The sequence below is a fragment of the Eurosta solidaginis genome, chromosome 5, assembly GCF_040869045.1.
Source record: "Eurosta solidaginis isolate ZX-2024a chromosome 5, ASM4086904v1, whole genome shotgun sequence".
Classification (NCBI taxonomy): domain Eukaryota; kingdom Metazoa; phylum Arthropoda; class Insecta; order Diptera; family Tephritidae; genus Eurosta; species Eurosta solidaginis.
In genome coordinates, this window is record NC_090323.1 from 196,596,352 (window position 1) to 196,610,558 (window position 14,207).

The following is a 14,207-nucleotide window of genomic DNA, read 5'->3' on the forward strand; positions in this document are numbered from 1 at the left end:
ATTGACAAACAAAACAACCGCGAACGTTGGAATTTTTGAAATCAAACACCGCGGCGAATTCGCTGCGTGAGTTGCCGTACGGTTTTAGTTTTCGATTATAGCTAAAACACATAATTGTTAGATTACCCGTTAAAAAATATCGAGAGAGGGAGAGAGGTGTCAAAAGACGCGTATTATCCTCGGGAACAATAATCCGAAGGCGGAAAAGAAAAATTTTATCTATGTCCGGTGATATTTGCAGTTGGAAGTTGGCGATTTTCGTATGGTGATTGTAATGTGTGTATCCACAAAAAAATTGTGAACATGTGTTTTGTGCGGATATAGTTTTGGTCTCCACCCAGGGTAATTTTTTTAAGCGCGGTCGAAGGTCGCCAACGCAGAAAGGTGTTCTGCGTAAAAATATTATGGATACCACCCCCGGTTTCGGAGGTACCCACGGGTCTTTTTTCGGTTTTTCGTTAATATCTTTTGAACGAGTTAAAATTTTTATTTTCCGCCTTCGGATTAATAATACTGATGTCAAGACGCGTCGTTTGATATTTCTCTCGATATTTTTGGACGCGTATTAAAAGAAGTTGAAAGCATACTTACATATGCCAGTTCCTAAAAGTGTATTGTGCTCGGTGCTTGACTGCTTGAGCGAATGAAAGGGAGAAAAAAACAAAAGCTAAAGGAAAATGACGTAATAATTGTCCATAAAAAACAGCTGATCTTTTGTTTACATGCGCAATGCTTAATCTTGGGTGTGTGATTTGTGCACCGGCCAAACGGAGAAGTGCCAGTTAGCGCCAGACTTTACTTTGCATAGGTCTGGTCAGTATTAACATGTTGGATAAAATATCTTCAGAGGGATAGAGGAAAATTCAGCGCTCATTCAGCAAAACAATGTGCACAATAATTTACAGAATCGCATGAAAATTTAAAGTGAGTTTTCAATGAGTGTACATTTTTCAGTTTTTCACAGTTAGAGAATTGACCCCCTGCTTCTCAAGTCTCTCAATGATCCAGAGCATTCCCGTGAGAATTGAGCGTGAGCCGGAGCTGTAAAACTCACTGAAAGACGGCAATTGTGAATTGTAATGAATTCGCCTTGGATTTTTATTATGCCGGTAAACAGCTGGACTGCAGCTGACTCTTTCTGTAAAATTTCCTACTAAGCGTTTGAAAATTTTCGGGTTTGTTGCTTGGATTTTGGTTGGAAATTGTAAATATGGCTTCTGATACGCGATCGACCGCGTCAGCATCACCTAATCCACTCTTTGCTTTGAGTAGCAAGCGTTGGAACAGTTTACGACACATCCTAGAAAGACCAGGGCCATTCTGCAAGGCAGACTTCACGGCATCTGCTGAAAATTTGGAAGCCTTGCAAACAATGCTCAAAGTTCTTGTAATAGGTATGCATATTTATTCCTCATCCATGCATTGAAAGTGTACAAAATAGCAATCTTATTTACATTCAAAGGTGCTGGTGGTCTCGGATGTGAACTACTCAAAGATCTTGCCATGATGGGTTTTGGTAATTTGCATGTCATCGATATGGATACAATTGAGTTATCCAATTTGAATCGTCAATTTCTTTTTCGACGCAAAGACCTTGGATTATCAAAAGCAGAATGTGCAGCACGTTTTGTAAACGATCGCGTACCGACATGTCGTGTTACGCCACATTTTTCTAAAATTCAAGATTATGATGAACATTTTTATTCACAATTCCACATTATTGTGTGCGGTTTAGATTCAATTGTGGCACGTCGTTGGATAAATGGTATGCTTATATCTATGTTGGATTACAATGAAGATGGTAGCGTTGATCCATCCACGATTATACCGCTGATTGATGGTGGTACGGAAGGTTTCAAAGGCAATGCGCGTGTAATTTTACCAGGCATAACATCATGCATTGAATGCACATTAGATTTGTTTCCACCACAAGTAACTTATCCCCTATGTACTATTGCTAATACACCACGTTTGCCAGAACATTGTATTGAATATGTTAAAATAATACAATGGGATAAGGAAAATCCATTTAATGTAGCTCTTGATGGCGATGATCCACAACATGTTGCATGGGTATATGAGCGTTCGGTAGAGCGAGCAAATCAATATAATATATCGGGAATAACTTATAGGTGAGTTTATTTATGTTGTTGTTTTTATTATGAACACCAAAACATTACTCGAAAGTTCAGAGGTATGAAACTTAGGACCGTGTTATTTAAGCCAGGCCCTCAGCCGAATTTCTGCAGCAGATTATGTGTTTATATTGCTCTTATGATTATAGATTTGTAAGGTTACTGTTCAATAGGTATCCTTGTATGTATGTATGTATGTATGTATTTATTTGAAAATTTGTTCCTAGCACAACAATTTTGAGAAATTATTTAACAGTGATAGTCATGAAAAGCATGAGCTATAAAAATTGAACATTTATAATAATAATAAATTAGATTAATCAAATTAAATTAAATATAACGGACAATAGTGAAATATTTATGTATGTAAATGTAAATCTTAAAACTAAAGAAAAGTAATTAATAAATATTAAAAGACAGCAGTAGTGATGTTGTTGTTGTTGTAGCAATGCTCGCCCCACCTAATAGCCGCGACCGATCACAAATTGTCATCAATATCCTCTAACGGGAGTCCAAGGAAACTTGCCGTATCAGCAGGGGTGGACCATAAGGAAAGGGGTGTTAGAGGCGTTGGTTCCACATTACAATTAAAGAGATGGTTGGTGTCATGTGGGGACACATTGCAAGCGGGGTATACATTTTGTATGTCGGGGTTGATTCTGGATAGGTAAGAGTTTAACCTGTTACAGTATCCAGAACGAAGTTGAGCAAGACTGAAACGCGTTTCCCTGGGGATTATGCGTTCCTATTCCGCGAGTTCTGGATATTTTTCTTCAAGTACTGGATTCACCGGGCAATTCCCGACATAAAGGTCCGACGCCTGTCTATGGAGTTCACCAAGGACCTGCTTGTGTTTTTTCGCTTCATACGGCTGGGTTCTCAGGTGCCGTATTTCCTCAAAATGATTACGGAGATGACTCCTTAGGCCCCTAGGCGGTGCTGGTTCGTCAATCAGATGTCTGTTGGGATACCCAGGTTTCTGGGTATTCAACAGAAACTGTTTGGCCAGCATCTCATTTCTCTCCCTGATGGGGAGTATTCTCGCCTCATTATGCAGATGGTGTTCTGGGGACATAAGAAGACAGCCCGTGGCGATTCTGAGAGCAGTATTTTGGCAGGCCTGTAGTTTCCTCCAGTGGGTAGTTTTTAGGCTTGGCGACCATATGGGTGACGCGTAGCACGTAATCGGCTGGCTAATTGCTTTGTATGTGGTCATGAGCGTTTCTTTATCTTTTCCCCAGGTACTGTCAGCAAGGGATTTGAGGATTTTATTACGGCTCTGAATTCTCGGAACAATTGCGGTTGCGTGCGCACCAAAATGTAGATCCTGATCAAACGTCACACCCAAGATTTTGGGGTGTAGGACAGTCGGTAGCGTAGTGCCATCGACGTGGATGTTCAATATGGTCGACATTTGGGGCGTCCATGTTGTAAATAAGGTCGCGGAAGATTTAGTCGGTGACAATGCCAGGTTTCGCGAGGCGAAAAAACTGGAGAGATCAGGGAGATAGCCGTTTATTTTATTGCATAGCTCATCGATCTCTGGGCCTGGGCCTGTGGCCATTATTGTGCAGTCATCGGCGTAGGAAAGGATTGTGACTCCTTCTGGTGGTGAAGGTAGCTTAGATATGTAGAAATTAAACAAAAGTGGGGATAGGACACCACCCTGTGGCACCCCTTGTTTAATTCTCCTTGGTTTTGATGTTTCGTTTCTGAATTGCACCGATGCCTGCCGACCACCCAGATAATTTGCGGTCCACCTTTTAAGACATGGGGAAAGGGTAGACCCTTCCAGGTCTTGCAGTAATGAGCCATGGTTGACCGTATCAAAGGCTTTTGATAGGTCTAGCGCTACGAGTACTGTTCTATGGTGGGGGTAGTGATTCAAACCGCAATTTATTTGGGTGCTAATGACATTTAGCGCGGAGGTAGTGCTATAGAGTTTTATGAAGCCATGCTGATGAGGGGATAGCTGCAAATGTGCTTGGAAATAAGGGAGCAAAATGGCTGCAAGCCTCTTTGCCACTGGCGATAGGAGAGATATCGGACGATATGACTCACCTACGTTAGCTGGTTTCCCAGGCTTTAGTAGCGGGACCACCTTGGCCATTTTCCATTTCTCGGGTATGGCAAAGGTGGAGAGAGACAGGTTGAAGACATGCGCTAAATATTTGAAACCCTCTTTCCCTAGGTTTTTAAGCATCGGCATGGCTATGCCGTCTGGGCCCACTGCTTTGGATGATTTTGCGCGACCAATGGCGTCCTCAACCTCTCTAGCGGTGATGGTGATTGGTGACGCGCTGAATTTGTGTTTATGTGCGTGTCTATTGGCTCTCCGTCTATCTTTGTCGACCGTAGGATGCATTATATATTGTCGGCAGAAAGCGCTCGCACATTTTTCCGCATCCGACAGCACCTTATCGCCAAAGGCGATGGAAACTTTGTCTTTGTGCTTAGTCGGATTAGATAGGGACTTTACTGTGGACCAAAGTTTACCTACACCGGTAGAGAGGTTACAACCTCTTAGGTGCTCTTCCCATTTCGCCCGCTTGTGTTCGTCCACAAGCAATCTGATGCGTTGGTTTATATCCCTTATTTGGGGGTCGCCTGGATCAAGCTGTCTTATAAGGTCGCGTTCCCTCGCTAAGCTCGCGGCCTCCGCCGGGAAGTGGGGCCGGATTTCGGGAATTCTCCCGGCGGGAATGAAATGTGCCGAGGCGGATTCAATGACCTTACGGAAGGCACGCTTCCCTTGGCGGGCATCAGTCGGGATAGGGAGGGCAGCAAAGCTGCTGTCTGTTGCAGATTTATATTCTTCCCACTTTCCTTTTTTGAAGTTTATGAAAGTGCGTTTTTCGGTGACGATGAAGTCGGCGGTACGCTCGAACGAAATAAGTATGGGCAGGTGGTCGGCTGCCAGTTGACGCAGTTTACGAGTTCTGCGCTCACGATTGATATATCTGGCGAGCTATGACAGCTTCCTAGCATACGTGTGGGGGCGTCTCCGTTTATTGTGCAGAACGTCGTTTCGTCTATTTGATCCGCCAACATCTCACCCCTACTGTCCGCCCGCAAGTTTGAATGCCATAGGTCGTGATGGGCATTGAAATCGCCGTGATGGGCATTGAAATCGCCTAAGATAATGCGATTGTTGCCAGTGAGTAAGGCCTCGATTTAAGGGCGGTATCCACTGGGGCAACAGGTGACAGGAGGGATGTAGATGTTGATGATTTCTAGATTTGCATCGCCTGACCGGACAGATAGGCCTTGACGTTCTAAGACATTGTCCCTGCGGTCGATGCCAGGATCAAATATATGATATTGCACAGAGTGGTGTATAATAAACGCGAGTCCGCCTCCATTTCCGCTCTCGCGGTCCTTCCTGTGGACATTATACCCAGAGCAGGTCTGCAATGCAGATCTTGCTGTGAGTTTAGTCTCTTGAATCGCAGCAATGCGGATGTTGTGCCGCTTCATGAAATCGACTATCTTCGTAATCTTCCCAGTTAGTCCATTACAGTTTAACTGCAGAATTCTGAAGTGCATGAGGGGTGACGCCGTCACTCTAGGGGTAAGTGACGGGTGACTACACCTAGGTTGTGGAAGGCCAGGACGCAATTGCTGTTGTGGCCTTGGGACTGGGCGCCCTTGGGCAAGCATTGGGGTACCCGGGGGTTGCCGTCGCGGAGACCAGAACATCTAGGAAAGTGGCACCACCCAAGGCAGGAGCTGCATTGAGCGGATGTCGCAAACCTATTTATTCTGTGCTGGCAGACGGTGCAAAAGGAGGTAGGGACTAAGAGTCTGTTTCCCTGACCTGCACGATTGCTGCCAGAAAAGAGGGGGGGGGGGGGGGAGAAGAAGACGGGGGCAGGGGCTGATGCTCAGCATTGCTACCAGCTCTACTACGAAGGTAGTAGTTATGAGTGGTATCAGCTGTTTGAGTTGTTGGCGCCGTGGGCGCGAGCAGCAGCGGGTACTTGTTGTGGCTTGCTGAGCAGCGAGGCTGCTGGAAGGTAGTGGAGGGGCGCTTAGGCGTAGACTACGGGACGCCCTTGGGCGTGAGCAGCAAGGAGCCACAAAAGATTTATAAAAGTTACGTGGACGTCGGGTTTTGGGATCAAGCCCAGAACAACCTGTCCGATGCAACCATCCCTTGCTCGAGACACACTGAACAGAGGATGACCGTCCTAAAAAGATTCTTTTCTGGCAAATGCAGCAAAACCATTTCTCAGGACCGGGGTCAGGAGACGGACCCGGATTGGGTTCGATACCTTCCCGGAGTAAGAGAATATGTAGCAGTCCTGCTGCAAGGAGCTGCTGGGAGGATGACAATTTGTGGGAGGGACGAATCAAATTAAATGGGGTCACACTGAAATGACAGTCCTTGGTCGGGAAAAATCCCGAGTCGCTCCGGTACATAGAACCGACTGCCTTGGGAAGCGCAGTAGTGATGATAACCTTTGGCTGGTTATAGATTGAATAGTATTTAACAAATAAAGAAAGAAGACACAGAGAAAGACACTTAGAAATGAACATTTTAACAACAACAATTTGAGATCCAGTTTAAGAGTCGTTAAAAAATGATGTTAGCTCTTTTTTGAAGTACAGAGCATTACTTAAGAGTCGAAGACTTGTCGGTAGCGAGTTCCAAAGACGTATTGCAGTAACAAAGAATTGGCGCTCAGAGGTTAGCGTGCGGTATCTGATGTGCTTAAGAAGAAGCACCGATCTTGATGATTGCAGAAAAATAAGCTTACGATATAGATAGTCAGGTTCCTTCGTGTGTATCAATTTATGGAGGAAGGGCAGTGTTTTGACTTTTAAAAGATTTTCGAAAGAAATGTTTAGCAACCTTTCAGCATGTTGAGATACGTGGTCAAGTCTTTTCAACCCATAAACATATCTATGAATGTTGTTGTAAACAACATTTAGTTTGTTCTTGCACAGATAGTCACAGTTTGAGTAAATCACACAACCATGGAGTAGCGTAGGTATTAAGTACGCTTTAGCCAGAAGTAGTCTTATGTGCAAAGACGTGAAATACTGTGTTAACCATAGTGTACGAAGCATTCCATACACTTTCCCAACCTTTCTAAAAATAACGTCTTTCCATGTCAATGTTTTGTTAAAAATTACACCTAAGTTTTTCGCCGTATCTACGTATTCTATAACGGAATTGTCGAACACTACATTCTCTAAATCATTAGTGGGAAAAGACCTTCTATGAATAACAATACATTTTGACTTATTCGGGTTTATACATAAGCCATTCATATTAGCCTATGAAAATATTTGATTCAAATCGTGGTTTAAGTTACTTATGCACAAGCTATTTTGATCACGAGGACAACACGTAAACAATTGCACATCATCAGCGTAAATATGAACATTACAATACTTAAGGACATCGGGTAAGTCATTGATATACAGAACAAATAGCAGAGGACCCAGAATAGAGCCTTGAGGGACGCCTCTTAAGACATGTAGGAAGTCAGACTTTTCACCATATATACATACTGCTTGAGTCCTATCGCCAAGATACAGAGCAGAGTGTGGTCTACAGAATCAAAGCTTTAGAGTGGTCAAGAAGTGTTAAGAAGGCAATGTAACTTTCATCCACTCGCTCACGAATTTCTTCTGTCACAGATAATAGTGCCGTTTTACAGCTCCGCTTTGACCTGAAACCGGACTGACTGTCTGACAGGAGTTTGTATTCATGTACATATGATACGATTTGCCCATGTAGAATACGTTCAACGACGTTGGAGAGGAAAGGGAGTATGGCTATTGATCGATACTCATTATTTTGTTTACGGATTGGAATAACTTTTGCATCTTTCCAGTATATTGGGAAGACACCGGTCGTCAAAATTGAGTTGACCAAGTAAGTAATGTGGGGAAAGATTTTGGGAAGAATGACTTTTAAAAACTTTGAACATATACCATCAAGCCCCATTGCGTTAGACTTCACAGAAAGTATGGCTTGGACAACATCACAATTATCGACACAAACAAACTCGAAAGGGCTAGTTTCAACATTAACACGCACGGAGTAGTTATCAATACATACATTGTCGGCTGATTTTGGTAGTCTTACAAAAGTATTATTTATTTCGTTGATGTCGACATCAGGGGGATGAGGCAGGTAACTTTTGGGCTTACCAATTCCTATTTGTTTGATTTTGTTCTAGTTTTCTTTTGTATTCAAAGCAGAACTAAACTTATACTTAAAATAATTTGCCTTGGCCAGCCTTATGGCTTTGTATGCAGTAAGCCGAGCTGTTTTAAAGCAGCTATGCGCTTCGACTGTCTTGTACCTTTTCCACCGTGAGTAGGCTTGGTTACGAAGGTGGATAAGGTGTTTTAATGTAGCATTGAACCAAGGGCTATTCTTGTATTTAGGTGTTTTTATTTTTAGTGGAACGTGATCATCGAATAACTTATTTATATTATCCTGCAGAAACTTTCTCTGGTCATCAACCGATGTTAACGTACGAATCAAGCTCCATTCAACCGACTCAACGGACTCAGCAAGAGAATAATAATCTATACTTCTGTAATCGCGATACGCGAACCAACTTGGCCTACATGATGTTTGGAAGTTGTAGTTTAGGAATATCAGGTCGTGTTTTGAGAAGCAGGAGGCGGATAGTTGCGTGTAGTTTTATGAAGATCATTGACAAAAAATAAATCTAATAGAGAAGAGTTAGTATTTGTGAAATGCATTGGTATAGCACAGTTTGTGGGAAAAAGTCCCAAAGATTCCATGCTTTGTTTTAAAGTGGCATCCACCAGTAGGTTACTATTAAAATCTCCAGCGATGATAATATTGTCATAGTCTAATAGTAACGATTGAAGAAATTCAATAAACGCGGAAAAATCTACTAGTCGATTCGGTCTGTATGCACATCCGATAAGAAGCATACTATTATTATCAGAAAACATATGAACAAACACATATTCCACAGGATCACCTGGACTAGAACAACAACACAATTTACAGGACATACTACTTTTTACATATATCGCAACACCACCACCATGACCACTTCTATCAACTCTGAAAAGTTGGTATCCATTTATTTTCACCATATCATTTCTACGAAACGAAGAAAACCATGTTTCTGAAACACATATGACATCAATATCGGAGCCTTCTGACAGAAACCTCAACTCGTCAAGTTTTTTATAAAGGCTTTGCGCATTGATATGAATAACTTTCAGCCCGTTGGCTTTTTTGCTGACTATGCGCAACAAAGTAGATAGACAGTCTTTGGAACTCGGGGACTCATTATCGGAGACCAACATTATAAAAATAATTAAGTGAATGATTTACACTGAATTTGGCTAACAACATAATTAATGATTTTGTGATGTTGTAGGTGGAGAAAAAGACAGAGAAGGAATAGATTAGAAGAAAGCAAAGAGAAATATTTATTAGCAGGAGGCTGTTAGTTAAGCCTTTGGTGGCCCTCCAGAGCGTTGCTCGCAACCGGCGTGTCGTCTTCACGAAAGGAAGTATTGTTTTCCGGGTCGATACTCTCGAGAAAACTCAGGCTGGGGACTGCTTCGGGTCGGTCGCTGATTTTTCGCTTTATATGCACCATACCCCGCATTATGAACACCGATGAAACCTTTTTCCTCTTCTTTAGATGGATCGCAGCCTTGAAGATCTCATACTTGTTTTTGGTCAGCGAAGCATTAACAAAGATAGCCTCATTGGAATTTATTCCAACATGCACGAGTCACAGCCCTTTGGTGTTGTTGTGGCGCCTGAAGCTCGCAATCGTTTTCAACAGCGTATTTCGGTCCGCGGGTGTGTAAAATTTAATGATAACGGCCGGATCAACCATACAGTGGGGTAGTTTACGTTTCGGCCGAAAAACACTTTTTGCGGGAGGTGGCTGTAAGTTTAGCGTGAAGCAGAAGTGGTGGAAAATCTTTTGTAAATTTTCCCCTTCCTCGAAGGGAATCCCATGAACTCGGACGTCGAATGCAGCAATTTGGAGTTCTTGCTTAGATATAAAGTTTTCCTGCTTACATACTCTCTGTTTTAGTGTGGCTATTTCATTTTCGAGGTGCCCAATCCTCTCAAACATACCCTCCATGCGGTTTATTATTCTGGAAAATGCCTTCCCCGATAGCTTACTCTTTCATGTCCTATAGAGATCGATATTGCATTTTTCCTTATTAAAAACTACTAACGAAAAATTTGCATTTGTTCTTTAAAAAGGCTGGTGCAAGGGGTCATCAAAAACATCATTCCAGCTGTAGCGAGTACTAATGCCGTTATCGCTGCAGCATGTGCCACAGAGGTATGTTAATAGCAATTCTCATAAAACCAGTGAACTAAAATATTTCTTTTCTTAAAAGGTTTTCAAATTGGCCACCAGCTGCTATGATAGCATGAATAATTATTTGAATTTCAATGATATCGATGGCATTTATACCTACACTTATGCACCAGAAAAAAGCGATCTATGTTTGGCTTGCAGCAATGTGCCACAAGATCTAAATGTTGATGATCCAAATACAACAACGCTTGATGATCTAATTAAAATACTTTGCGATAGTCAGCGTTTTCAAATGAAAAGTCCAGCCCTAACCACAATGGTTGACGGAAAAAACAGAACACTCTATATGTCGGCGGTAAAAAGTATAGAGGAACAAACACGTTCAAATCTCACCATGTCATTAGGTGAGCTGGGCCTTACTGATGGTACGACCATAATGGTTAGTGATATTAATTTACCAACTTCAATTACTTTACAATTAAAATACCATCCTAATGAAGTAGAAATGAAATGATTTATATCCGCCATATTGCAATAAGAAAATACATGCATTCGTTTTAATACGCCATCAAAACAAAAACAAAAAAACGTAGCTCGTCAAACGAAATTAAATACATTAAACTAAACAAATTATTTATAATAAATAAATTTATATTTGCACTCTATTAACCAGCTTGGGGGATTTATTCACTTATCTCATCTATTACTGGCACATTTTGTAACTCTGAACATTTGCGTTTCCACAGCAATAGCTGCTCTTTTAATACTTTTTCCTTCGCTGCGGCGCGTGTGAGTAGCACTTTAGCTTTTTGTAACAATTGAGTTTTCTTACTATGTTGCTCCTTGATGAAATTTAGCTCGTCATTCAAACTTTTGTCAGGCTGAGAAAAATGTAAAAAAAAAAATTTTAATTGTGCTGAAGCGCCAAAGAGTATAAAGCTTACCTTGCCACAATTTCTACATTTTCCCTTCGTTTCTAATTCTACTTTCAAAGCGGAGATTTTTTCAAGTGATTCTGCGTACAATTTTTGCAGCCTATTTATGTCTGTATTATTTGAGGTCTCAGTTGCGCTCTGTGAAATTTTTAAAACATATACATATTGTACTTAAATTGGATAGGAAGTGCAGTTGGAATCGTGAGCAGGTAAAGTAAGAATTATAAAGTATAGGATCGATCTGCATCATTAGTAAACCAGGGGTTGTTGTTGTTGTAGCAGTGCTTCGCCCCATCCAATACCGATCACAAATTGTCATCAATATCCTCTAACGGGAGTCCAAGGAAACTTGCAGTTTCAACAGGGGTGGACCATAATGAGAGGGTTGTTAGAGGCGTTGGTTCCACATTACAATTAAAGAGATGGTTGGTGTCATGTGGGGACACATTGCAAGTGAGGCATACATTTTGTATGTCGGGGTTGATTCTGGATATGTAAGAGTTTAACCTGTTACAGCATCCAGATCGAAGTTGAGCTAGCGCGACTCGAGTTTTCCTGGGGAGTATACGTTCCTCTTCCGCTAGTTTTGGGTACTGTTCTTTGAGTACTCGATTCACCGTGCAATTCCTGGCATAAAGGTCCGACGCCTGTTGTGGAGTTCGCTGAGGACCTGCTTGTGTTTTTTGGCTTCATACGGCTGAGTTCTCAGGTGCCGTATTTCCTCATAATGCTTACGGAGGTGACTCTTTAAGCCCCTGGGCGGTGTTGGCTAATCAATCAGATGTCTGTTGGGATGCCCAGGTTTCTGGGTATTCAACAGGAACTCTTTGGTTAGCATCTCATTTCTCTCCCTGATGGGGAGAATTCTCGCCTCATCATGTAGGTGGTGTTCCGGGGACATAAGAAGACATCCCGTGGCGGTTCTGAGATCAGTATTTTGGCAGGCCTGTAGCTTCTTCCAGTGAGTAGTTTTAAGGCTTGGCGACCATATAGGGGACGCGTAGCACGCAATCGGCTGGCCAATTGCTTTGTAAGGGGTAATGAGCGATTCTTTGACTTTTCCCCAAGTACTGCCAACAAGAGATTTTAGGATTTTATTACGGCTCTGAATTTTCGGTACAATTGCGGCTGCATGCTCACCAAAATGTAGATCCGGATCAAATGTCACATCCAAGATTTTGGGGTGTAGGACAGTCGGTAGCATATTGCCATCGACGTGGATGTTCAATATCGTCGACATTTGGGACGTCCATGTTGTAAATAAGGTCGCGGAGGATTTAGTCGGTGATAATGCTAGGTTTCGCGAGGCGAAAAAACCGGAGAGATCAGGGAAGTAGCCGTTTATTCTGTTGCAAAGCTCATCGATCTGTGGGCCTGGGGTCCTGGGCCTGTGGCCATTATTGTGCAGTCATCGGCGTAGGAAACAATAGTAACTCCTTCTGGTGGCGAAGGTAGCTTTGATATGTAGAAATTAATCTAAAGTGGGGATAGGATACCACCCTGTGGCACCCCTTGTTTAACTCTTCTTGGTTTTGATGTTTCGTTTCTAAATTGCACCGATACCAGGGGTTGTGATACGACTCGAAAAATCTTGTCGGAACTTTTCTTCCGTTAGAACAATGATAATTGATGTGAAGTGGTTGTTGTTCGCCCTGTTCAGTTGGGATGCCCATTCATGGTGGGAACTTGATCTATTAAACACAGCTAAATTTAAATATTAGGTGTGTGCCACTTAACACCTTAAAAAACATTTTGCAGAATAGAAATAAGATTCCGGTAAAGCATGATCCAGCCGATTGCTCCGAATACGCATCTACCGGCCTTCAGTATATTTTCAAAAAGTTTACCACGTGCAATAGATTTGCCTTTATGAACTCATCTCATGCATCAAAGCCCTTCTAGTCTGTTTGAGAACCCCGCCATTTATATGGTTTTTGCTCTAGCAGAAAGTTTGAAAAGTTCAACCTGCTTACCATATAGTTTCACTTTCCAAATATTAACGATATAATCTTTAAAAAATTACGAAATGGTCTCGAAACTATATCGAGAAGCATTCAGAAATAGCCTCCAAATGATCCTGAACAGACTCGTGAAACTATCAAGAAAAGGTCCGAGATGATGAGAAAGCCATCCCGAAATTACCAAAAAAACAATCGCTAAATGTTTCAAAGGCAGATACCGAAATGATCTGAAGACAGCGCTGTGATGATACCAAAATAATCTGGGCAGTATCCCGAATTGATAAAAATATACGAAATTTTTCGGAAATGGTTGCGAAATTATTCCGAAGTACATTCTTTCGACACGAAAACAATCGCTTCCCAAGGCAGTCAGTTCTATGTACCGGAGTGACCCGGGATTTTTCCCGAACAAGGACTGTCGTTTCAGTGTAACCCCATCTAATTTATTGCGTCCCTCCCTCAAATTGTCATCCTCCCAGCAGCTCCTTGCAGCGGGACTGCTCCATATTCTCTTGCTCCGTGAAGGTATCGAACCCAATACGGGTCCGTCTCCTGACGCCGGTCCTGAGAAATGGCTTTGCTGCGTCTGCCGGAAAAGAATCTTTTTAGGACGGTCATATTCGTGTCAGTGTGTCTCGTGTAAGGGATGGTTGATTCGGACAGGTTGTTCTGGGCTAGATTCCGAAACCAGACGTCCACGTAACTTCTATAAATCTTTTGTGGCTCCTTGCTGTTCACGCCCAAGGGCGTCCCGTAGTCTACGCCTTAGTGCCCCCACTACCTTCCAGCAGCCCCGCTGCTCAGCAATCCACAACAAGTACCCGCTACAGCTCGCGCCTCACGGTGCCACCAACTCATACGGCTGCTCCCACTCACCTA

At 42.5% G+C, this 14,207-nt stretch overlaps 2 protein-coding genes across 2 annotated transcripts in view; one reads left to right on the forward strand and one right to left on the reverse strand.

Annotated features, from left to right (window-relative positions):
- Positions 1-1,121: 1,121 nt before the first annotated feature.
- Uba3 (Ubiquitin-like activating enzyme 3) lies at positions 1,122-11,097 on the forward strand. The gene is made up of 4 exons (XM_067787296.1): positions 1,122-1,394; positions 1,463-2,132; positions 10,372-10,453; positions 10,512-11,097. The coding sequence occupies exons 1-4, from the start codon at positions 1,211-1,213 to the stop codon at positions 10,944-10,946; spliced, it is 1,371 nt and encodes a 456-aa protein (XP_067643397.1). The 5' UTR covers positions 1,122-1,210; the 3' UTR covers positions 10,947-11,097.
- Positions 10,697-14,207, reverse strand: part of Cep290 (Centrosomal protein 290kDa) — a 34,241-nt gene continuing 30,730 nt past the window's right edge. Inside the window, exons 17-18 of the mRNA XM_067787294.1 lie at positions 11,377-11,505; positions 10,697-11,313 (exon numbers count right to left, since the gene is read on the reverse strand). Of these exons, the coding sequence (XP_067643395.1) occupies positions 11,116-11,313; positions 11,377-11,505 (327 nt within the window). The 3' untranslated portion in view covers positions 10,697-11,115. The remainder of the gene's footprint in view (positions 11,314-11,376; positions 11,506-14,207) is intronic.